This window comes from Narcine bancroftii, chromosome 9, assembly GCF_036971445.1.
Source record: "Narcine bancroftii isolate sNarBan1 chromosome 9, sNarBan1.hap1, whole genome shotgun sequence".
NCBI classification, from domain to species: Eukaryota; Metazoa; Chordata; class Chondrichthyes; order Torpediniformes; family Narcinidae; genus Narcine; species Narcine bancroftii.
Window position 1 is genome coordinate 105,286,415 of NC_091477.1, and position 25,827 is coordinate 105,312,241.

General features: G+C 37.2%; 1 protein-coding gene across 1 annotated transcript in view; it reads right to left on the bottom strand.

Moving 5' to 3' along the window:
* prss56 (serine protease 56) overlaps window positions 1-25,827 on the bottom strand; it is a 40,583-nt gene that overhangs the window by 10,525 nt on the left and 4,231 nt on the right. The window contains exons 3-11 of the mRNA XM_069899105.1: window positions 24,113-24,313; window positions 23,805-23,858; window positions 22,923-23,109; window positions 22,435-22,543; window positions 15,219-15,378; window positions 10,809-10,951; window positions 8,056-8,215; window positions 5,860-6,048; window positions 2,834-2,989 (exon numbers count right to left, since the gene is read on the bottom strand). Of these exons, the coding sequence (XP_069755206.1) occupies window positions 2,834-2,989; window positions 5,860-6,048; window positions 8,056-8,215; window positions 10,809-10,951; window positions 15,219-15,378; window positions 22,435-22,543; window positions 22,923-23,109; window positions 23,805-23,858; window positions 24,113-24,313 (1,359 nt within the window). The remainder of the gene's footprint in view (window positions 1-2,833; window positions 2,990-5,859; window positions 6,049-8,055; window positions 8,216-10,808; window positions 10,952-15,218; window positions 15,379-22,434; window positions 22,544-22,922; window positions 23,110-23,804; window positions 23,859-24,112; window positions 24,314-25,827) is intronic.

The following is a 25,827-nucleotide window of genomic DNA, read 5'->3' on the forward strand; positions in this document are numbered from 1 at the left end:
TGCCCTCCATAAAGTATGTTACAGACCCTTTTTTTCCTTTATATGCCCATGCTCTGCAGTTTTAAATTTGTAATTAAACAATTCAAAACATGCCCAGTCAATAACGCTCCCTCCACCATGTTTCACAAATGAGGGGGTTTGCTTCCGATCTTGGGCAGTTCCTTTACGCCTCTACACTTTGCTCTTGCCGTCACTTTGATACAGGTTAATCTTAGTCTCATCTGTCCATTGGACCTTTTATCAGAATTTTTCAGGCTCTTTTAAATACTTCTTGGCAAACTGTTTCTGTGGCTAATTAGTGGTTTGCATCTTGCAGTATAGCCTCTATATTTCTATTCATGAAGTCTTCTACAGATAGTAGTCATTGACGTATCCACACCTGCTCCTGAAGAGTATTTCTGATCTGTTGGTCATACATTTGGAGATTATTCTTCATTATGATGAGAATTCTTCTGTCATCAGTAGTGGAGATCTTCCTTGACCTACAAGTTCCTTTGCATTCTTTCTTCATAATGATGTTCCAAGCTGTCGATTTTAGTAATCTTAAAGTTTGGACAATGTCTCTTACTGTTTTATTCTTGTTTCTTTAGCCTCATAATGGCTTATTTGACTTTCACTGGCATAACTCTGACCTTCATGTTGAAAAATGGCAACTACAGACTCCAAAGGTGATCAAAAGCTTAGAAGCAAGCCTAGCTCTCTTATTCCTGCACCAATGAAGCAATTAAACATACCTGAGTGCTCATAAACACTTGTAAAGCCAAATGTCCCAAACATTATGGTGCCCTGAAATGAAGGGACTATGTATAAAAATTGCTGTAATTTCTACATGGTCAAACCAAAATATATTTAAATAACCTTGATAAAATCTGGAATGTACACTTTAATCACATGTGAATTGTTCGATTATAAATTTAAAACTGTGGACCATAAGGCAAATAAACAAAAAAGTGTCTGTGTATTTTGAGTGGTGTCCATGAGAAGAGCAACCCACTGCATGGAAAATGCTCATGTTTTTGCACTGACGGCTTAATTCTCCTTCTTTTCAAGGTATTCTGTTTTTCATTGTTTTTGCCGTTAAAAACAAATGTAATCTAAGTATGAATCTTCATTTTTCTTTTTGCCATCCCTTCTGAGAAATCCTCTCTTCGCTGAAGACTGACTTACTTTGATTGAGCTCATTACAATATAACCATATAACCATTTACGGAGCGGAAACAGGCCATCTTGGCCTTTCGAGTCCGCACCGGTTCACCTTCGACATTCAACTTGCATGCTGAGGACGTGCTCTCTTTTCCTGATTAGTTAAAGCTTTTCTCAGATTTCAAATTTCAGGTTTATTGTCAGAGTACATACATGACATCACATACAACCCTGATGGGATTGGCAGAATTTCCACTAATTGGTAGTGCAAAAAATAAACTGTACGCAGCATTAATGTGTAAACAAATAAAAGAACAGTAAACAGATAATGACTGTAAACAATTTGGAATACAGAGAACAAAAGAACATTTTAAATTAACATACAACATTGGTAGACAAACATGGCAGTGATAGGAAGTTAAAGCAGGTCAAGACATACATAGTGAATGGCAGGGCCCTCGGGAGTGTCATTGAATAATACAAGTAAATAATTCACTGAAAGTTACAACACAGATTGACAGAGCGGTGAAAAATCTGTATGAAATGTCTGTATAGAAGTTGGAATTCATGTCACAGTTGTACAAATCACTGGTTAGGTTGTGTAACGAGACTGATTGCACTCAGAGACCAGTGAGGAGTACAAACTCTCTTTTAATCGCTTACAATCAATGGTCAGAAGGCACAATAGATCTCAGGTGAATCTGAGGTAATGCAGGAAAAACCAAGGTTTATATTGGGGTAAGGGAGGGTGGACCAAGGGAGGAGCCAGTCATCTGAACAATACACAGACAGTGAATTCCAGTTCACTGCAGGCTGCAACTGGAATATTGATTGTCGTGTGACAGGAAGGATGTGGTTAGGCTACTGAGGGTGCAGAAAAGGTTCACAGAACTGGTTTCCTGGATTGGTAGGGGGACAGGGGGGATTGAGTTAAATGAGCAGACAGTCACAGTCTCTTTACAAGGGCAATATAATTATAGGTTTTAGATGAGAGGGAAAAAAAATTAAAGGGCATCTGAGGAACAAACACAGAAGCAGGCAGATGTGTTGAATGAGCTGCCAGCGGAGGTGGTAAAGGCAGGTACAATTATATATTTAAAAGAAATTTTGACAGGCAGATGAACAGCAAATGTTCAGAGGGATTTTGGCCAAAAGCAAGCAAATGAGATTATCATAGACAGGCATCTTGATCAACTTGTATGACGTGGGCCGAAGGGCCTGTTTTCTCGACTGTGCAACTCTAAGAACCTCTATGAGTTCGCATGAAATAATTTACTTTAAGACAGAGACTAACAAGTCTTTAATCCTCTAGCTGTTGAGGGGTAATTCAATAGATTGTACCAGAATTAGAGTAGTCAGATTTTGTCATGTCATCCCTGGATTTTCTGATGTTTTTCCTAGATATGAAGCATTTATGGGCAGTTAGGTTCATAGAGAACATAGGAAATGGTTAAGAACAGGGAGTGACTGTGAATTCAAGGAGAATATTTAGGTCAAAAACTCTGAAAAACAGGTATTTTGCGTGTCTAATACTGTGGTCTGGTATGTAACAATGGACAATGATTATTTCATTAAAGTATTAATATCACACAGAGTATGGCTCAAATGCAAATTTAATATGCAAAGTTTTTATCACCTAAAGCTAACTTTAAAAACGAAAAAAATCAAATACTATAATTTGATTGTATACCTTTCTCATGCTTTGACAGATACTGTTTTGAAGGAAACATTTCTTCCATGAATTTTGGGATAGTCCGTGTGAAAAATGAAAAGTCAACTTTACTGCGGATAAATTCTTCCATTCGCTGAAGTAAATCCAGCAGCTTCTGTATAAATGTCCTGGTTTCTGCAATAAAATAAGGAAAAAAACTGAGTGAACAGAGGATTAAAATTGATCTTAACTTACATTTGATGATTTCAAATGCTAACACAAAATTTGTCACTGTGCTTGGAAGCCACTAGTATTGGACAAGTGGAATTAATATTACTTGAAATATATATAAGCTACTACTCTTAGACCAGTATTCTAATTCAATGTGTCATTTATTATTTTTACATGCTGGCAAAGGTAACTGATGCTCTTTTGTAAGGTGACCAAAACCAGAAAGGATTGTAATCGGAGCAGAGATTTGGATTATGCCCATCAGGTAGTTACAATATATCCCAATACTACCAGAAGCCATTAGGATATCACCTCATTTGATTATGGCCATAGTCACCATACAGTCTCTTACCCAGCAGTCTCCAAACCTTTTAGACCATTGACCCCTTATAGACCACCCAGGCATGCACAAAAATAAATAAATAAATGCAGCTACATTAATAATTAAGTAGACGTGCAGGTTCCATATGCATTAGTGAGGGAAACTGCATGCATAAGCATGCTGTCTGGGCTCCCAGGAACAACCCAAACTTTGTTACTGGGTCCAAGTCTTCAGCATCGGCAATGGCAACTCCATTCTCAACATCTGGTATGGAGCTGTTTGCATGGAAGAAGTTGTCTCTGGCTCCCGGGCAGGAGCAGGAATCTCGTGCTCACGGCAGGAGTGGGAACTTGGGCTCATAACAGGTGCAGGAATCTTGGGCTGCTGGGCAGGAGTGTAGTCCTCGGGGTGCCGGCAGGAGCATGGACCTCAGGCTCCCGGCAGAAGCGGGGAATCTTGCTTTATAATTCTTTTGAACCCAGAAGTTCAATCGATTTTCCCCCCCCCCCCCCCCAGCATTTATTGATCCCCTTTCCACCCCTTGGTATTTTTCAATCCCTTGGATAGTCCTGTCAATCCTTAGGGGGTCAATATTAACCACTTTGGAGACCCCTATTCTTATCTAATGCAAATGGCAGTGAGAGTGCAGGCATAGGCCTGTCCAGAAACCCTGCCTGTGCCCCTAGTGACTATCTTGCAAATTTGTTAGGTTACAGGTTTACAGTCTGTGCAAAATCTTAGATCTTATCAATATCTCGATTGCAGTATTGTATAATGCAGTATGTGCTATTATAATCTCAACTAGGTATTACAGTCTTTAAGTACTTTCAAGGATGGATCAGAAGACTTCTTTGGAAATGGGAAACAAGGAACATTGAGTTCCTTGCTTTCCACAGGCAGGAAATGAATTGGCAGATGGAGGAACATGGTCTAGGTTTTCAGCAGATTTTTTTGTCCTTTTTGCTATGGTCTTATCATTGTGCATTAGAACTACTCTTTGCAGACGATGCCGCTTTAGTTGCCCATTCAGAGCCAGCTCTCTAGCGCATGACGTCCTGTTTTGCGGAAACTGCCAAAATGTTTGGCCTGGAGGTCAGCCTGAAGAAAACTGAGGTCTTCCATCAGCCAGCTCCCCACCATCTCCATCGGGCACACTGAACTCAAAATGGTCGACCAGTTTACCTACCTCGGCTGCACCATTTCATCTGATGTAAGGATCGACAAAGAGATAGACAACAGACTCGCCAAGGCAAATAGCACCTTTGGAAGACTACACAAAAGAGTCTGGAAAAACAACCACCTGAAGAAACACACAAAGATCAGCGTGTACAGAGCCGTTGTCATACCCACGCTCCTGTTCGGTTCCGAATCATGGGTCCTCTACCGGCATCACCTCCTAGAACGCTTCCATCAGCGCCTTCCCAAGATCGTGTTATATGGCGAGCTCTCCACTGGCCACCGAGACAGAGGTGCACCAAAGAAGAGGTACAAGGACTGCTTAAAGAAATCTCTTGGTGCCTGCCACATTGACCACCGCCAGTGGGCTGATATCGCCTCCAACCGTGCATCTTGGTGCCTCACAGTTCGGCGGGAAGGCCTGAGCCTGCACTCTCACTGCGATTTGCATTAGATAAGAATAGGGGTCTCCAAAGTGGTTAATATTGACCCCCTAAGGATTGACAGGACTATTCAAGGGATTGAAAAATACCAAGGGGTGGAAAGGGGATCAATAAATGCTGGGGGGGGGGGGGAAATCGATTGAACTTCTGGGTTCAAAAGAATTATAAAGCAAGATTCCCCTCCTTTGAAGAAAACCGCAGAGTCCACCTCACTGACAAAAGACAAAGGAGGAAAAACCCAACACCCAACCCCACCCAACCAATTTTCCCTTGCAATCGCTGCAACCGTGTCTGCCTGTCCCGCATCGGACTTGTCAGTCACCAACGAGCCCGCAGCAGACGTGGACGTACCCCTCCATAAATCTTCATCTGCGAAGCCAAGCCAAAGAAAGAAAAGAAAAGAGAACCTTGGTTCTAAGGTGATTAAGTTGGATACGACAACGTAAATGTAGGGTGCAATCTCTTTGATACTGCTGATGCAGAATTTAAGTTTTGGATGGATTGTTTTTTTAAAAAGCATATTAGGCCTCAAAAGAGTGAGTTTTACAAAAAAAAATGTCTATTTTTTTGTCTTCCACATTGTATTCTTTTGAGGGCAGATTTTTATTTGTAATACTCTTTGCAGTCTTTGGTTGAGTGGAATCCATTGACTGCAGCTGGATAATAAAATCACCCATCTTGGGTCAATGTTCTTTGCAAAGTCTAAGCAAGGCCTACCATTAACCACATAGCATTTGAATCGCAAATTTTACAGATTCTGGCCATTTAGACCTGCGCCACCCAATTATGCCCTAATTAGCATTTTGATAATCTGTTGAATTCATTTTTCTCAGCTTCCTTTTATTGCAAATTAATTCTATTTTGAAAATAACAGGTCAGAAAGGGAAGGTTACCACATTTCTTCATTTGCATTTTGCATCTCTCCTCAATGCATTTACTGCTGGCTGGTGCTTCCAGCATCGGTGGGCATAGCCTGCGATAGTATGCACAGAGTCGAGTAACCTCAGTCTTTCGCTGTATTTCCTGCATCCCTGAGAGCTTAAGAAAGTCAAAGCAAGTTGGCTGTCGACTTCCAGGTGATTCTGCAAAGACACCATTAAAACCAAAGATTACTGAAACAGTGATGTCCAAGTATATTACACTCAGTCTATCACATCTTCCTCATATCAATGCTTAGTTCCTCAGAAGAAAAATATTTGATATTAGACAGTATTTTAAACAATATCAAGATAATTTTTGCTCTAAAATTGAAAAGCTAAATTAGAAAAGTTCAACTGTTTTTTTTCATAATAAAACATAGAACAAAATTCTGTTATGGTTATTTTTATAGCTTACAATAAATCTCTGCAGAAATTACCCCCTCTTCCCAACTTCTACAATTCCATTAAGTCCAGCTGCAAATTGTCCAAGCTAGAACTCTGCCAACAGTACGAATAGAAGTAATTCTATCCACTGTGCTTCTATGTAAGGTTCAAGATTTTCTGTTAACATTGGGCAATGAAGATGTTGCTTCCTGAACACATTTGGGTGTATTTTATGGATTTTGGGCTGTTGATCACGAAAATCACCTTAAAAGTTTACTATCACATACCGTTTTTTTTAGATATAACTTATTTTTGTGATTTCCTTTCATAGTTTCTATGATGCATCAAGGATACAAAATCATGAAATGCAACATGTCATTGAAAATTCACTTTCTGCACTCATACTTGGACGTCTTCCCTGTATAGTTAGTGATGAACATAGTGAAAGGTTTCACCAGGACATTGTGACCATGGAAGAACGGTATCAGGGCAACTGGAATCCATCAATGCCAGGCGACTATTGTTGGACACTGACACAAGAGGAATCAGATGCTGAGCAGATACAAAAATCAGTGGTTAAACAGGTCAACTGAACATGCGCAACGTGTCAGCATCATTAGGCAATTAAAAATGCTAAATTCAATAAATCTTAATTTTTCACAAAATTCCTACATGATACAGCAAACCTGAACTTATATTTGTGTTCAGCTTGAAGTTGTCTATCATAATCTCCCATTTTTTTCAGGAAGCAAATCTTTTGAAAAAAATAGTTGTCCAGTGTAATCAAACTTCTACTTTAATTGACTTAAATTTGATGATTTTCTCTGACTAGGCAAAGAAAGCATATAAAAGAGTAGTGCTTGGTCACCTCTAGATAAGATATTGTGAAAAGAACTTAGAAGGCAACAGAACAGCTTACATAGCTAGTGTGTTGAAGCCTACAGAGTTGCCTCATACAGTTCTGTGAATGCCACCAGTCTTGGAAAAATAGGAGATTCCACAGTGATTCAATGAGATCACTGGAGCAACCAGAGAGATGCAAACAGGACACTGTTGCATTCTTTCTTGCTGTTCCTGCTCTGGGATTAATAAGCACAGTCTCCTTCTCTTGGATGGCATATGTGTGCTCTTAACATAAATTTAAAAGATAAATTTTATGACTAACGGCAACCTTCTGTTGCACTACTTGGAGACAGGAGCAGGCTACACTGCTGCCAGAAGGTCTAGAAGTGCGAAACAGATTATTGAGATAACATTGTTGAGGGGAGTGACTGTTATAAATTTAACTAAAACTTATTTGATTAAATATAAATTAATTGTGAACTAATATCTATTTAGAAACGTAATTTAAAATTGAATATGCTAATTTAGTGCAAGAATTCAGGAATATGCTCACTTATCTTTCTGGGAATATACGGTTGTGCCTTCATCTTTTAATTTGTCCCAAAGTTTGTATGCCCTCTTACACTTTATTCCCTTTACACTTCATTGTAGGTAGACATAGAATCACAATGTCAGAGAATTATAATATAGAAACAGGACCTTTGGTCTACTTAACTTCTGGGTGAAAAAAAATTGTCCAAATGATTTGATTTATTATGCTGACCTATGAAAGGTGTATCCAATGAGTGTAATTCCTCCATTTTTACCAATAGTTCTGAAAATATTTCCTTTTATTACAAATAGGCTTTTGCATATCAACCGACCAAGTCTCTGCACTAAAATGTTTACCAGAGACATTTTATTTATAGTTTGGAATGGGAATTAAGGTTATAAAATAATTACTTTTCATTTCATTGTTAATCCATTTTATGAAACTTGGTACCCTGGTGTAAACCCCTGGTTTGCCACGCTGGCCACAGCCATTCCCCCAGGAAGTAATTCCGTACAGATAGTACTGTTTCGACACAGGATCCATGCAGGTCAGTGGTGTTCCAGAATCTCCCTGTAACCGGAGAAAGTAATACACCTATCATTACCTTAGAGGTAAGTAAAATACTTACTTCTGCCAATATCTACACTCTCTTTGAAGGTATAAATCTCCAAATTCCATCAACGATGTGTACATAATATTGTCTTGACAGCAAGAGTGCACAAGCTATTTGCATGTTCAATGTATTGTTGGAAGGAGGATCTTGCTTTCACTAATCCCTGCACACCTACACACTTGCAGCTAAATGAGTGGAGCACCAACAAGGAACGTGGTGGATTTACTTCCTGCCATGCAACAGATGTATTAAAGTTGATTGTGGCAGTGCAATCACCAATGGGCTGTGATTGGGCTAACTCAACAGAGAACGAGAATCAAACACAAGAACTTTCTGATCAGCTCAGCTACTTGAGATGCTAGAGCAAACATAATTTTTACAATTTTTTACAATTTCTCATTGTGACAATAATATTCATCTGGGAAATTTAGAAGAACACTAAAAAAAACAATAATTTTGAGCTGCATATAGAGTGCCCACTTAACAAAACTATGGCCACTTAACACTGTTTAAAAAAATTAAAGATAGTATTTTGGTACTACCATTGCAAAAGCAAAATAAAGGAAAAGCTGAAAATTTGAACTTGGAGATCCCTGCAAATACTAAGCAGGTCAGGTAGCATCTGAAGAGAGAGAAAGAGAATTAACATTCCAGGTCGATGATTTTCCATCAGAAAAGGGAAAATTTTGGAAAGCTGGAGGAAACAAGAGGGAATGTCTGTAATAAGATAAAGACCAGAAAAGACGAAATAACAAGGGTAAGGTATTGTTAATAGAAGGTAATAATTGTCAGAATAGGAGAAACTGTAAATGGGAGGAGATGAATTACATTTGAAATACCAGAAAGAGAGAGAGGAAAAAAAAGGTAATTGGATGTGAAATGTTGATTTTGCTTGTTATATTGGGATAACAAATGGTGCTTGGGTGACAACTACACTGGTCTGTCTTTAAGGATATCCCTGAGCTTTTACCCCTCTGGCTTCCTGCTCTGAACGAAGCAACTCGTCTAATTAATTGGCACTTCACACCCTACAGGGTTCTATTAAATCTAACAATGTCAAATAATCAGCCTTGAGTCTCATACTTTCATGCTTTCTTCTCTTCTAATGTGTTGAATTTCAGTCTTGCACTCTTCACATTTTCCTCATTTAGCACCTCCACCTCTTGTATCATTCAATTTTTCCAAGTCTTCTCCCTATCACAGCCCTTCCCTTTCAGACACTCTGCCTCTTGCCAGTTTCTCTGTGAATTATCATGTTTTACTTCTAACTTTCCCCAATTCTGATAGGTCACCAGCCTAAAACATAATGTTGTCTGATCTTTTGAGCATTATCACATTTCAAAACTACCTGCTAAGTGCCAGCAACCCAGTCCTAAGATAAACTGAGTGAACTTGCTTGACCTTCTAATAAAATGTTCTCATAAAACCCACACATGGAACCAGGATAAAATGTAATGCTAGATGGCCACATTTTGGGGGTTATCCTGAAATATGCTGTTAGACCAAGGATCAAACCTTAAAACCACCATCATTATCTCTCTTGGCTTATTGCTTATTTCACATCAGTTATATGGTCCTCCATGACATTGGTATTTTAACTAAATCTTTTAATGAGCTCTAGAATACCAACTGCCAAGTTTATTTCACAAAATAACACAATGAAATAAAAAAAAGATATTTAGCTTTTAACAGTTATAGTTTTAATTATAGAAAAATGCCCTGAGTATTACATGAAACAGATTAACTGATACTAAACAGCCAGCTGTCAAGCCTTAACTGTAGAGTTGTAGTTTGTAGTTGACCAACCAGAGAAGATATCTGATTTCTTATTCCTGTTCTAGTAAATGGGCAGAGACAGGATGTGAAATATATTTTTCAACTCAACCAGGGCAAAGAATAGATTTCTCTGAAACTCAAGAAATATAAATAAGCATATGGGCTATCTTTGATATTTGATCCTGATCCAGATGAAAACGCACGCACACGCGCTCGCGTATCAAGTCCAGGTGGGCCTTTTTTACTATGCCTAAACTTGTGAGCTAATGAAAAGTCTTATTGGCGGAAAAGATATTGGAATAATTGGTGGAGCGTACCCATGGAATGTATGTTTTATCTGAATCAGATAAGAAAGTAGAGGGACCAAGCCATTAAAAGTGAAAAAGAATCTCTTTTGGGTTTTGTAGCTCTAAATTGTAATACTATTTTCCATTCATTCTCTAACCATGCCAAACCCTTGATTTACTGATGTGTGCTCCCTGTGATCAAAGCCAAGAATATTATTTCACAGTATTAGCCTAATTTCATTCACTTGATATGCTCTGTTACAGGAAAACAGGAACCATTAAATCTGGAGTAAAGTGATAACTCTTTCCTTGTGGATTATGAGAAATCTTGCAAAATGAGATACCTGAACCATTGCTAGAACTTTCAGAAGCAAGTTACATATCCTAATTTTGCTTCGTTTCTTTTAACATTTTGTTCTTTTCTTTCCCAAACTTCTGAATAGCTACAAATGCAATTGTATCATTCTTTGCCTAACTGAAATTTTACCTGACAGGAATCAACATTGCCAGTTAGGTAACCAGCGCAGAACATTTGATTGGTGACTAGTTCCTTCCCGAGTGCAGTTTTACACATGCTCTGTCCCATCAAAGGCACATTTGCCTCTATCAGTACGTCAGCAGATGGGCCATCTGTTTATATGAATAAAAAATAATAACCAGTCAATATTTAAACTATTACAGATACATCATTCTTCCTGCAGTTCGTGGCATTTTTCATATGGTCTCCAAGAGCTGTTGCTATCTAGTTTGACATCGTTACATAAGATTTCTCATAAAAACTAAAAATAATGCCACTGAGAATGAAGAGGAGAATGTGAATTTAGTGCTGGACTAGTTACATCAAGCTAGGAGTAAAGGAAATGCAAGAGGTGACAAAGATCAACAGCGTCTAGTTTAATACTCTTCGTCAAGCAACACGGCACAATGAATAAATACTTCCCACACTTCCACAGTAAGAAGCGGCACTGGGTAAAGCACCAATAGATAAGCTTAATCTGAAAAATGGGAAGGGCCGTGCAAGGAATGAAAAATAAGCAAGACAGCGCATTTGGCGTAGCGATAGCGCAACACCTTTACAGCACCAGCGATCAGGACTGGGGTTCAAATCCCAAACTCTGTAAGGAGTTTATACATTCTCCCCATGTCTGCCTGCGTTTTCCCCTGGAGCTCTGGTTTCCTTCCACTGTTCAAAACATACTGGGATGTAGGTTAATTATGTGTAAATTGGGCAGCTCAGACTCATGGGCTGAAATGGCCTGCTAACATGCAGTATGTCTTAAATTAAAAAAAAATAAAATAAAATTATAAACACATGCCAGGGTATTGGAATAACCTAGAAGGATTTTCAAAACAATGTTGACTATTAGAAGTATTGCTTAATATGTTCAATTATCATGAAACAGCAATGAGCACAGCAAATAGACCACATATAGGAGGAATTGAAAACTGTGTTCAGAGTGCATCTTAAACAGAGTGTTCCATTCTGGTGACCCTAATACAAGGAAAATATTTAAACTCTGGAGGCAAAAATTGATCCATGATCTCCAACTTTAAAGGCCTAAGTTACATATAAAGACTGCAGAAAATGTAAACTTTATTTTTCTTGAAAAGAGGCACCTGAAATGTATAATTTGTTGTTGAGTAATTTATGCATAAAAAATCTAATCTGTGAATACATCTTCAAAGTTAGAACTCATTTTAAGAATTCTCTACACATATTGAAATTGGCTTCCAGATAATTTAAAGGCAAAATCATCTTTAACATTATCAGTTTTAAGTTTTAACTTAATAATTGTTTTGTTAAGGCCATTCATTTTGGTCTGGAATCTTAACAGTTTGGCATAAATGTTTTGCATTGACTTAAGGAGAAAACTGCAACCTGAGAAACTGTTCCTAACACCTCTCCGTTTTGAGCTTCTAATCTGTCACTTCAATAGATTTACGTTGCTCTCCAGAGAAACAGGGACAAAAATCTAGGTTGATGCTCCAGCACAGTGCTGAGGAAAAAACACACAGTCGTCTGTGCAGTATCGTCTTTTCAATGAGCTGTTGAACTGAGACCATGTTTACCCATTGTGGTGATACCACTGTGATGCTGTATGCCATTGGTACTAGATCCCTGTTTATGGCTGGCCTGCCTCCTCCCTGTAACTCCTCCCCCTGGAATTCCCCAATAAAAGCAATTATGCCTGAGTCCCTCCCTCAGTACGATTCCTGGAATTGGGCCAAGAACAGGAGCATGTGTCCAGTCTTATGGTAATAAAAGCCTGTTGTAAAGTAACTCCCATCTTTAGCCCTTATTGATAGTGTCTCACCCATCAAGTAGATGTATAAGATCCAATCCATTTTTTGTGAAGAAGCACAGAGGACTTTACTCAGTGGTCTATCACATATTTTTTTCTCCAATGTAATTTCTATTAATTATCTGACTTTATCACACTGTTGTTTGTGGAAACTGAGTCCAAATTGGCTGCCCTTATACCTACATTATAAAAGTGATCACAATCCAAAATTAGTTTTATTGTTGTGAATAATTTTGAATAAAAAAAACATTTATTCTTTGTTTAATTTTCTATCTTTCCCCTAATTGTATTTTCATCTTTACCTTTGTAGTTCCTTGTCAAAGGCTTGCTGAAGAATTATTTGAGATTTGTCAAGCAAGGTTTTCATTTCTGATATATTTTCTTCATCTGGAGAATTAATTCCTTCATCTTCAGATGAAGATTCCAAAATGTTTCTCATCACAATAAATGTCAAATTAATTTATTTATCTGGAATGATTTCATATATCCCATTTTAATTTATCTGGAATTAGCTCTATATCCCATTTAGAAAACAATTACTGCACTGGTCAAGTTCGATGCACAGTCCTAAAACCCAGACTGCTCAGGGATTGAGTCGGTCCAGATTTTCAGATTTTCCGGATTCTTGGGCAATACTTTTAAAATTCAAATTTAAGGTGGAACAAATAAATTTTGATAGTTTATTCATTAGCAAATACAGCATGCTTCATTTATCAAAACAAACCGTTTTAAAGAAAAAATGTCAACAGGCATGGTGGCTTCTTGCTGCTGTACATCTGTGGCAGTTACACAAGAACCTGCACATTTTTAAAAGTATGAGTTTTTGAAAAGTCTGGATTCTCAGGTGGTCTGGATTTCTGGCATCCAGACTTTTTGACTTCACATTAATTATTATATTTGTATTAACCTCGCCAGAACCATTGACCCAGATAGTTTTGAAAAATGAGCATTTTTATGCCTTATTTTCCACTTCAGATTATCTTGATCTCACTTTGATTTTCTTTTACTTCTGTATTCCAATTTATTTTAAGTTTCAGTTTTTCTGCTTTTTTAATGTACTTTTATTTGTGATTTAATTGCTAAATTGGACACTTCGTAAATTTCATTGCAGCACTTGTTTTAACCAGTGGATGGTAATGTCCAAGATTTTACCCCACGTGATCTCAACAGTTGTCTAAGTTTGCTTTCCAATTATTGCCTACTCATTTACAATAAATACCCTTGAATGAACTTAAAACTTCCTAAAAAAGAAAATCCCTCAAAACTGTCTGCCATCAAAAAAATGCCAACTCTGCCTTCAATTGACAATTTCATTCCAAACAATTTGGAACAATAGGAACTTGTTCAATCAAAAGGCAATGACATTATGATCCAGAATTGCACTTAGAACAAGAACTGGGATTACATTCTGCGGTATTTTCCAAAACTGCCCAGGAAAGAATATTTTCTACATTTCAATGAAGATATGGAGCAAAGAGGTGTCAGTGCCACAAGACTCACACTATCAGGTTCAGGAACAGCTGCTGTGCCTCCACCATCAGACTCCTTAACAATAAACTCAATCAGGAACTTATTTAAGGACTCTTACTTTTGCACTTTATTGTTTTTTCCTCTCTGTATTGCACAATTTGTTTACATTTCTTTGTGTTTACAGGTGTACATTGTGTTCAGTTTTTTCTTGTACTACCAAGAAGTGGTAATTCTCTCTCACCTGCAGAAAATAAATCTCAGGGTTGTATGTGACAATAAATACATCTTAAATCTGTAAATTATCCAAATTAAATAATTACTGAACTAATTTTAATTCTATGCCTTGCGAGACAATAGTAAGCTAGAGAAATACAAATTGGTCGAAGAAGAAGGTTTTAAGGTTTTAAGTAAAGAGGGGAAATAAGTAGTTTTATAGAGGTAGTATCAATGCTAATTTCATGGGTAAGTAAAGCAGAAATAGAATGATTAAAAGTTGGGATTAGCAACATTCGCAATGTACAGATATCCTGGACAGATATGTGGGCCAGAAGGAGGTGAAAGATATAAAAAGGAGGACCAAGACAAGGGAAGGAGATTTGGAAACATGGATAAGGATCTTTAAATGGAGCCACTGTCAGACACAGGGGTATGGATGAGTTCATTAAAGATGGGAAAAGTAAAAATAGATAACCACACAAAAAAAAATTAATAAGGCCTACCTCCTTTTTCAATAGCTAGACTAGGATGCTGTAATAGCCACTTGTCTTCTCAGTGTCTGAAACAAAATTTTCCTAAGAACCACTGTTCATTGACTAGTTGTGGTTATGCCTTTGTTATTATAAAGGCATAAATGAGAGTTTCAGCAGATGTGCATTGAGGCCTTGTCACAGAAGCAGAAAGATAAATTAAGGGTGCACAAAAGCAGAATATTTTAGTTCAAAAGCAAAAGGTGGTGGTTTTATAATGTCCCACATGATTCAGTGTTAAAGGATGAACAGGTCCTTGGTGCTCAGAACAATATGTTATGCTAAAAAAAAAGTGAATTTCCAAATTGAAATACATTTCGAATTTGGATTTCATTCCAATTAATTCAAGAGCAATATAATGGTCATTTTCTCCCTCACCTTGATACAGTGAACCCCAACCAGCAATGTTACACATTGTACCAGCAGGAAGATCTTCAATACTTTCTGGCAGACACGCAAAGTTCAAATGCTCAGATACAGCAATAGTTGCTGTCAGCTCCAGGAGGGCAATGTCATTATTGAATGTTCTTTGATTAAACTGCAACAAACAGATATATATACGTGTATATATATATATATAAATGTACACATTTCAAGGTACATTTTTTTTGACATGTCCATAATACAAAGGCACACAGAGATGCCACTAGTCTGGTGCCCCTATTGAGAAGAGAAAAAGAAGCAAAAGAGATTTCCTTCAGAGTGTCTGTGGATCCCACCATCTCCTCTGATGCCACTGCCTCACTGTGTTCCTAATCTCCATAGCCATACAGCTTCCCATCTGTTCCAGTAGTGAACCCAAGGTCCAGACATTCAAGTCAACCCCCTCAATCCCTGTCCCAAATTAAAGCTGTTAAAGCCCAAGGCCCTTCGGGAGCCCTCGTCATCATTGTCACTCTCACTAATCCTGGTCCTGAGCCAGTCTCCAGCAGCTCGCCACAGCCCACACCTTGGTTTGGACTGAGTCACTCTCTGGTCCACTGCTGTAGCCTCCTATTCTGTAGGGTCTTCTTTCAAACTTCTTTGTCAGTTAGTGTTCTGCACTGGTCCTCTGCTCCCCAGAGCCCACAACCCTCAAAATCTGGGGCTGCCAAGCATGCGAGCCACCATCTTGGCAACAGACCTCCGTGGGTTCATTAATGTTATTGTTATTGTGGGTACACTAGCCTAGATGCCCTGTCTTAATTCCTGTATGTATCCCCCAGTCTCACTGCTCTATAGCTTGAATCAAATGAATACCTAAGGACATATGAGGCAGAAAGATATGTTGTCATTTAACTCCTTATGGCTGCTCTGCCATTCAATAAGGATACGCATAATCTATCTCAGTCCCCACTTTCCTGCATTAACTGTGTATCCCTTGATTTTATTAATATCTAAAATGTTATAAAGGTCCCAAATGGAGAGAGTGCAATGCTGTATTTCCTATTAGGAAATGAGGGAGGGCAGATGAAGGAAGTGAGTGCCATGGAAGAAATTGATCATAATCCCATTAGTTTCAAGATAATTCAGAAAAAGGATAGGTTTGAGATTCTAAATTGGAGAATGGCCAATTTTGATGGTATTGGAAAGAATCTAGCAAGTGTGAATTGGGACAAGCTGTTTTACTGACAAAGGTGTGCCTTCAAAGTTGAAATTTTGAGAGTACAGAGTTTGCATGTTCCTGTCAGAAGTAAAGGTTAGCCCTGGTTCAGAAGAAGGGTCCACATAGCAGGAACAAGCAACAATGAACAAATGAGTTACTTGAGGAGCATAAGAAATGCAAGAAAGCATTTAAGAAGGAAATTAGGAGAGCTAAAAGAAGGCATGAAGTGGCTCTGGTAGACAAAGTGAAGAATAGTCCCAAGAGCTTCTATAGATTTATTGAGCAAAAGGACAGGAAGAGACAAAAATTATCACATTGAAGACCAGAATGGTTATCTATACATGGAGCCAAAATAGATAGGGGAGATATTAAATTTTCTTAGCTTCTATATTTAGTCAGGAGTCAGAAACAGTGAGACAAAACAGCAAAAAGTCATGGACCCAATATAGTTTACAGAGGAGGAGGTCTTGAGGCAAATAAGGGTGGATAAATCCCAAGGTCTGACAAGAGATTCCCTCAGAACTTGAAGGAGGCTGGAGCGGAAATTGGGTGTAATTGGACACACATGTTTCAATTGCTGAAATGTGCTTCTACTGTGTTTTAAAATAAAATGCTATAGTACGGAAACAGGCCCTTCATCCCAATGTATCCATGCTGACCAAGGTGCACACCTAAGATGGATGCATCTGCTTGTGTTTGGCCCATATCCTTCTAAACTTTTCCTATCAATGTGCACTAAAACCCCTGGAATCCAATACCTATGGGGATTGATAGATGCCGGATAAGTGCATTTTCCAGTTGCTTGAGGTTGTATGTTATGTGATGGGTGAACTGAAGGCCAATTTCAAACTTTTGTATTTTTTACCTATTTATTTTCCACAATTATTTTGTCAGTTGCTTGAGGCTACCAGTTGCTTGAATTCCAGATAACGAGGATTTTACTGCACTATCTAATTTTTTTTTTAAATTTTGTAACTGTACTCACTTCCCCTGGCAGCTCATTGCAGGCACCTTTCACCCTCTGTGTGAAAAAGTTGCTCTTCCGGTACCTTTTAAATCTTTTCCCTCTCACCTTAAATATAAGCTTCAAGTTTTCGACCCCCTCTTCCTGGGGAAAAAGAATATGAATATATATCTTGTATATTCCAATCATGAATTTATAAACCTCTGTAAGTTCATCTCTCAGCCTCTTGCTTGTATTCAGAGAGATTATTCCCTTTTTATCCAGCCCTCTCCTCATAACTCAAGGTCACCGTTGCCAGTAACATTCCCATGACTCTTCTCCGCACAGTTTCCATCTTAGTGATATCCTTTCTACAGCTGGGTAACCAGAACTGCATACAATACTCCAAGTGTGGTCACACCATTGTTTGTACAGCTGTAACATGACATCCCAACTTCTGTACTCGGTGTCTGACGGTTGAAAGCAAGTGTGCCAAATACTGCCTTTAGCATGTCCTCATGTGTCACTGCATTCAAGAAACTAAATATGTTTCCCTGAGTCACTCTGTTTGACAACACTGTCCAGGGCCCTTCTATGTAATGAGTAATTCTTGCCCCACTCTAACCTACCATTAACTTATCAGTGGGTTCTCTAATACCATAGTTATTCATCTTCTCAGAGCCTGAAATATTTTCTTAATAACTACTGTTCAGTTGTGATTACACCATAATAATGAGCCTTTTAATAAATCACAGACTGAAGTTGAACCAACTAGTTCTGGCATACACCATACTTAAACATGTGTTCTTAATCTCTAATGAAACTGAGTTAAGAACCTAATAGTTTGCATAATACATAGACATTTCATATGGCACTGTCAATTGACTGCCATCAAGAGATCCCATCCCTGAATAACAATTTACTGGATTAATTACCAAAGATTTAATTTTCTTCCATTTGTTTTTCACTGATAAAGATGGTGCAAAGTTTCTGGTCATGACATTTTTAAAAACAGATATGAAACATCCTGATAATATATTCACTTTCTTTGTTTTCAAATTTTATTTTATTGGAACATGTAACAATATTGCATACAGATCCAAAATTCTATATATCAAAATTAATAAATGCTTTTTAAAAATCATTTTCTCTCTCTCTCTCCCACCATCCACTCTCTCCCACACAGAAAAAACCCCAAAGAAAGCAAGAAAAGGAAAAAGAAGAAATAAATTTCAAAAAATAGACTAAAACAATACTGGATATTTCCTTATCGATAGATTATGATCTAATTATTCTAACACTTACAACTATTATTATATGTTTTAAATATGAACTATATAAGTGAAATAAAACATAATACTTAATCAAAATCTAAGTATATATAAAAAAACACACATCTAATAAAATAATAAAATAAGATACATTAAGGTGAGGCCGGGAAATGACAAGGTTTGTTCCAAATTCTACCAATTGATGTAATGTAATTGCTTATAAAGTTATAACACCAATCTTGTGCATATATTGAAACCAAATTTTCAAAAAATTATCATATATATTTTTTAAATTATATGTAATCTGTTCCAAAGGTATACAATGTCCCATTTCACCATGCCATCTATCTGATACCAAATCCATATCCAATTTCTATGAAATGGCTATGCATTTCCTGGCAATCACCAATGCGATCTTTAAAAATTATTTTTGAAACAAATCCAATTTTAAATCTGGACTAATCCTTGATATATCCCCCAAAAGAAACAACATAGGATTTCTTGGGAGTTTAACACCTATTATCTGTTGAAAAAAATCTATTAAATTAGACCAAAAATAATTCAATTTGGGGCATGTCCATGTAGAAAATATCTGACTTCAATCTATCAAGCTTTTGTGGTGTAATATATAACTGATATATGAAATGGTATTGCACTATTCTATATCTAACATTTATTGTATTTTTATACTATCATAACATATTTGTGTCCAATTTTTATAATTTATATCTATACCCAGGTCTCTAGGATATATCCTAGAGAAAGAGATGATTCATTTTATTCCAACAGACATGATTCATATTCTAGAATTGATCTGTTTTTGTTATCAGCAAGATTTCAAGGTAGGGTACAAGAGGTTCAATATGAGTCAAGGCTTATATCAAATCATTCTCCTTTGTTCTTCGCATTATATTTAGAATAAGCAGGACACAAGTTTTACATGTAGGTTTAATAGTATGTTGTTGAAAAAGATTTTTGTCAGTTTATTAGAAATTAGATAAGGCAATTCTTGGACATTAATGCTAATTCTGTGGATAATAAATTTGTTCTCTGGGATGCAATGAAGGCATGGACAGATAATAAGTTTTTCTTCTAATGTTAGAAAGGACTATATATCTCAAATTAATCATTTAGAGACAGAAATATCGACTTAGAAAAGGAATTACAAAAACAGTCATCAGAAGAAAAAAGAATTCTTTTGAATAAAAAATTTCAATATAACGCATTACAATCTTATAGAATGGAAAAAAATAATTATGAGAAATAAACAGATATGAACTGGGGGAACGAGCACATAAAGTGTTAGGGTGGTAATTGAAAAGAGAACAAGAATCAAAAGTTATTACTGCAACTAAAGATGAGACAGGTCACATATCTTATAAACCCAGGATATAAATAATTGTTTTTAAGCAATTTTATACAAAATTATATAAATCAGGATCTATGCAGGAAGATGACAAAATTGATTGATTTTTAACTCAAGTAAATTTGTTTAAATAAAGTATGGAACTGAAAATATTAGGAACTCTTTTACAGTTCGAGAGGTTGCAAGAGTTATAGCTTCTTTACAAAATAATAAATCCCCTGGTGAAGATGGATTTACATCAGAATTTTATAAAGAATTTAAAGATGTACTGATTCCTCTATTTATGAAAGTTTTAATACAATTGGAAGAAACTGGAAATTTACCTGATCCTTTTAAGGCAGCAATTACAATGGTAATTCCAAAAAAAAAAGGTAAAGATCCATTAATGTCATCATCTTACAGACTAATATCATTATTGAATGTGGATTACAAGATAGTGACTAAAGTATTGGCAAATAGACTGGAAAATCTTTTACCGAAAACAATTAACAAAGACCAAATAGGATTTATTAAAAAAAAGAAAATCAGCAGATAATGTAACTAGATTGATTAGTTTAATTCATTTAGCCCAAGAGAAAGAAAATTTAATTGTAGCAGTGGCTTTAGATGCAGAAAAGGCATTTGATAATGGGACTTTCTTTTTAAGACATTTGCTAAATTTGGCTTAGGACAAACGTTTATAAATTGGATAAAGGTATTATATATTGATCGAAGAGCAAGAGTGGTGACAAATGATCTTATGCCCGATTATATTAAATAAACAAGATCAACAAGACAGGGTGGTTCATTATCACCTGCCTTTTTTGTATTAGTAATTGGACCATTAGCTGAATTGATTAGAATAGAGTTAGATACTAAATCTCACAATAGACTGTTACAGTTTTCGATAGTCCGTATCATAGTTATTAAAACTCAAACATGATATTCTTACATTCATGCATGTGTTTTGCCAATTAATAATTCATTATTTTTGATCCTTCTGCCAATACCCTATTGTCTCCCATGTCCTGTAATGCCTGTTCACTAATCTGCTTTGATTTCTCATCTTCCCAATTCTTCAGATTTGATATTATTCACTTTAAAATTGCTCAAAGTCTCAGCTCTCACCAGCCCTAAAATTTGATTGGAGCTTCATGTTTCTCTAATTTGGGAATTTAATTGTTCCTCCTGCACCCTTCTTTTTATTATCAATGGCATTTACTTCATTGATCTGGGATCCAGACTTTGAAATTCTTTTCTAAGCCTTCTGCTAAGCATTCATCTGCCACCATCCCTGATCAAACCCACTGTAATAACTTCCACCTTTACCCCTACCACTTTTTTTTAAATCAGGGAATTGCCTTGAGCCTAATAATGTTTTACATTATTGGCACATAATATGTGCTTCTAGATAGGTCCCTGGAAGAGATATTTTTGACAAATTCAAACAGAAAGCAGAGCCATCATATTTTTTACTCTCTATGATTAAGATTCAAGATTATTTTATTGTCATGTAATATAACAGAAAATGTAATGTTACATGAAATATCCTTTAGTCCACCGCAAGGTAGACAAAGATTTGACATCAGCAGAAATTGCCCGGCGCCCCTTAGTCAGAGAAAGAGAAACAAAAGAGAGTCCCTCCAGTGTCACTGAGTGTCCATGGATTTGCCTCCAGTGCTCCTGCAGTCACACAGCCTTCAGTCAAACCATTGGCAACCCAAGGTCTAGATCCATACTTCTGACATGATCAGGAAGCCCTCAGCACCCTTAGCACTCTCTTGTAACTCGATTCCGATATTTGGTACACATTCAGCCAATCTCAAGTCAATCTCTAGACGTCCGTAGCCTGGTGTGAGTCTCTTGACTGCAATTGCCAGTAGCTAACAACTTACATGTGTATTCCTCTCCTTGAGTCACCAACAGCCTATTGCCTTTGTGTTCTTCAGCCTTAGAGCTCGTCACTGGTCTGTTGCTGCTGTGCAGAGGTTGTCTCCTCTGCTTCTCCTAATTTTCTGGTTGTCTCCTCTGCTTCTCCTTCTCCTTCTCCCCATTTTCTGGTACCCTGCCCCAGTCATCTGCTTCCCCAGAGTCTACAACCCTTCGTGACCACTGCTGAACTGGCACCACCATCTTGGGCCTAAACCTCGCAGTCTCAGTATTTTAAAAGAAACCACCTTTAACAGGCTTGTTAAAGCCTGTATGGAGCAGATGGGAATCACTGGATGGTTGGACCCTGTGGGGGCTGTATCTCCTCTCTCCACTTTTCTCGAGTCTATATTTGAGGAACTGTTGTTGTTACAGCAGTTCAGGCAACACAGCCATTTTTTTGAACAAACACAAAATTCCAAGCCACCAGAAATGTAAAGTAAAACCAACTACTGCTGGAAATACTCAGCAGGCCAGGCAGATTTTGTGGAGAAAACAATAGTTAATTTAATCCTTTTTACCTTGGGGTGGGTTATTATCCGGTTGATTTGGAAAATTTGTTCTTCAGGGTCTTGTTTTCTCAAGTCATACTCGCCAATGGCCACTTGCCAATAATTTTCATTTCGATTCCTAAGGCAAAGAGCAAAAAAAGTCTTTTTCAGATTCTTTCAAACGTCAGGATTTCCAGAGCCAGTGAAGTTGCAGCTGAGTCTGGTGATGTGATGTGCCCTGGATAACACAATACTGAGTAGAATCGATGGCCACTTGGATGGCCTGATCCATGTCAGTAACCTGGCTCATTCCTTTGGTTGGACATGATTAAAAATAGCCTCCACCTCTATCAGTAAGGCCTCTCTTCAGTTAGCCTTTTTAACCTCATCATTTTACTCGCTGACAATATTAATCCTGACATATTTACAAGGCTGCAAATAAATTAGATTGATTTAAGCTTTTGATTTGTGTTGATTTTGCTTTCAATGGTTGTCAACGGTATCCGTAAGATTCTTACCCTGCGAAGCAATGTGCTGCTGTTACAACCCACGATTCCTGCACAAGGACACCACCACACATCACGTTCCCATTCAACATCAACAGCACCAGCCAAGGCCAGCTCCCAGGGGCTGCTATGTTACCACCAACAATCTTCCCCATGACGGCAGTGCGATTGGATACTACTCCTCTCTGACCACAAGAGGCTGAAAGTGAAAGACACTTCCATAAATATATTCAACTGGTCGCCCTGCATAGCAAAATTAGGAAACCACAACCATGAAACATTGGACAGAGAGGTGGCTGAAAGACACTAATGGAATGTTGACCTTTATCTGAAAGCAGCTGGAAGTCATATTGCATGAATATAAAGATTACTTAAGCCCCCTTTGGAATACTGCGCAATGTCAAGATTGGCCTTGAATTTTAGGTATTGTATCTCACAGTGTAGATTTACCACGATCATGTCAGAGGTAAAAGCTAGGAGCTGAGGTGGATGTTTTTAGTTGGGTGTAAATAGTTACTCAAACAAGGCAGTAAGATGGAGCGAACCAAGATGTGAGCCATAATTTAAATGAAAGCTGCAGAAAGCGCAAAATGTTCCATCATCTGCTCCTATTCCTGTAATCCAGCATTCTTTGCAAGTGAAAAAAAAACCATAGCAAATTATTATAAAGGGCATCTACCTTAAATTCATTTTAGATCTATGATTAATTTAGCTGTTTATTGCTTTGTATGATCATTTATGTTCTGTACATGACTGATAATGATTTCCCAATTTCGAGGAGGTTACAAGGAGGTTTGTAATTTATCACATGATGAGGGTTCCATTTAACAAACATTTCCGTATTGGAGCCAAATTCCTGTAATGTTATTGGAAATGATTAAATTTCATACTTACATTTTATCTCTGGGATTAACAGAGTATTTTGATTTTTCAGGTTGTTTGGCTCAGCTGTAAATAGGAAAAATAGCACCATTACAACTCTTATTGAGATTGAACTCCAATATTGTACCACAAATTCAAGAACATTTTATTTGAACTATTTTGTATTGTCATCTTTGTAGTTGTCCAAACAATCCATTATTAAGTTAATTCACAAGGGTAAGTATTGATTCAGAGACTTGCATATATACAGATACAATGAACACCTTCATGTGCCTGGACCAGAATCGCTTAGTGAGAGTACATTGATCAGGTAAACTTACTGCACTGATGTATTCTGGCTCGACAGTACTCTTTCATCTTTTCTAGGCAGTTCACCTTCAGAGACCTTTCTTCAAGACAATAGGCTCGATAATACCAACAGGCCTTACTTAGCTCCCAATATCGCTTGGACTCTGGTTCCAACTGCTGTGCTTTCAAAATGGTATCACAACTTGGCTCAGAAGTAGGCATAGCCCCCAAAGCTAAAACAAAACTAAAGCAATTAGCATAGTAAACAATATCATTTTTATGCCAATATTGAAATATTGATCCATTATGTGAGAAATGTAAAATTTTTGACGCTTCTCTGATCCATATGTTTTGGGATTGCCAAAATTTAGAGAGATTCTAAAAGATAGTTTCCAAACTTTATCAACAATTCTTAAGATTAATTTGGAACCTTGCCCATATTAGAGATAGAAAGTTTCAATTTATGAAATTATGGGGCCCATTCTTACAATTTATTTTATAATTGAAAGAATTAACAATTATGATATGTTCTGGTGGTTCATTGCCCTGTTCTCCAGGGGTCACTATTATTGATTTTTAAAAATTAATTTATGAAGTAACCTTGATTAGAGGGAGAGGTAGATTAGATTTCGTTTTAGTTTTTAGTTTTTTTCTTTTTTTCCTTTATTTTGTTAAAGTTATTTCAACAAATGAGTTTAACATGGTTGCATGGATCATTTCAATTAACTGTTTTTGAGGCATTACTACTTTTTTTCATTGAGTTTTACTGTGCATCCTTACTTGTATATAAATGAATTATCATGTAATTGTCAATTCTGTATTTATGCTTATATCTTAAACTCAATAAAAATACTTTTTTAAAAAAGAAAGCATAGTAACAGCCATCGTAATGGTGACATGAGCTGGCAAGGAAATTAACAATGTTTAAACTGCTGTTACCTGGATTTTACTCGATCATGAAGCTGAACCATCCACTATATAAACTTAGTAAAATACGAAAGTCTTCAGCCACCATGGTTGAAGTAAAAACACAATGCTAGAGAAACTCAGCAGGTCAAACAGTGTATTATATGAAAACCATAGAACATTACTGCATAAAAAAAAGGCCCTTCTTGTCTGTGCTAAAGTACTATTCTGCCTAGACCCACTGACCTGCACCCAGTCCATAGCCCTCCATAATCTTCCCATCTGTCTCTTAAATGTTAAAATTGAGCCCACATTCACTACTTCAGCTGGCAGCTCATTCCACACTCCGACTATTTTCTGGTAAAAATTCCCCCCCCCCCCCAAATGGTCTCCCTAATCCTTTCGCCCTTAACCCATGTCCTCTGGTTTTTTATCTCACCTAACCTCAGTGGAAAAAGCCTATTTGCATTCACTCTATTTATATCCCTCATTTTTTTTTGTATATCAAATCTCCCCTCATTCTTCCACACTCCAGGGAATAAAATCCTAACCTGTTTAACCACTCCCTGTAACTCAATTCCTGAAGTCCTGGAAGCATCCTAGTAAATCTTCTCTGCAATCTTTCAATCTAATTGATATCTTTCCTGTCATTAGATTCAGGCGCCTGCCTACATTTTGCTCATACCTTGATGAAGGGCTCAAGCGCAAAATGTTGGTTATGGATCTTTATCTTGGCTATATAAGGTATTCTCTTTGACCTGCTGATTTTCTCCAGCATTGTGTTTTCACTGGATGAACTTGTTCAGATATAAAAACACTGTTGGCAAATATTTAGAACACA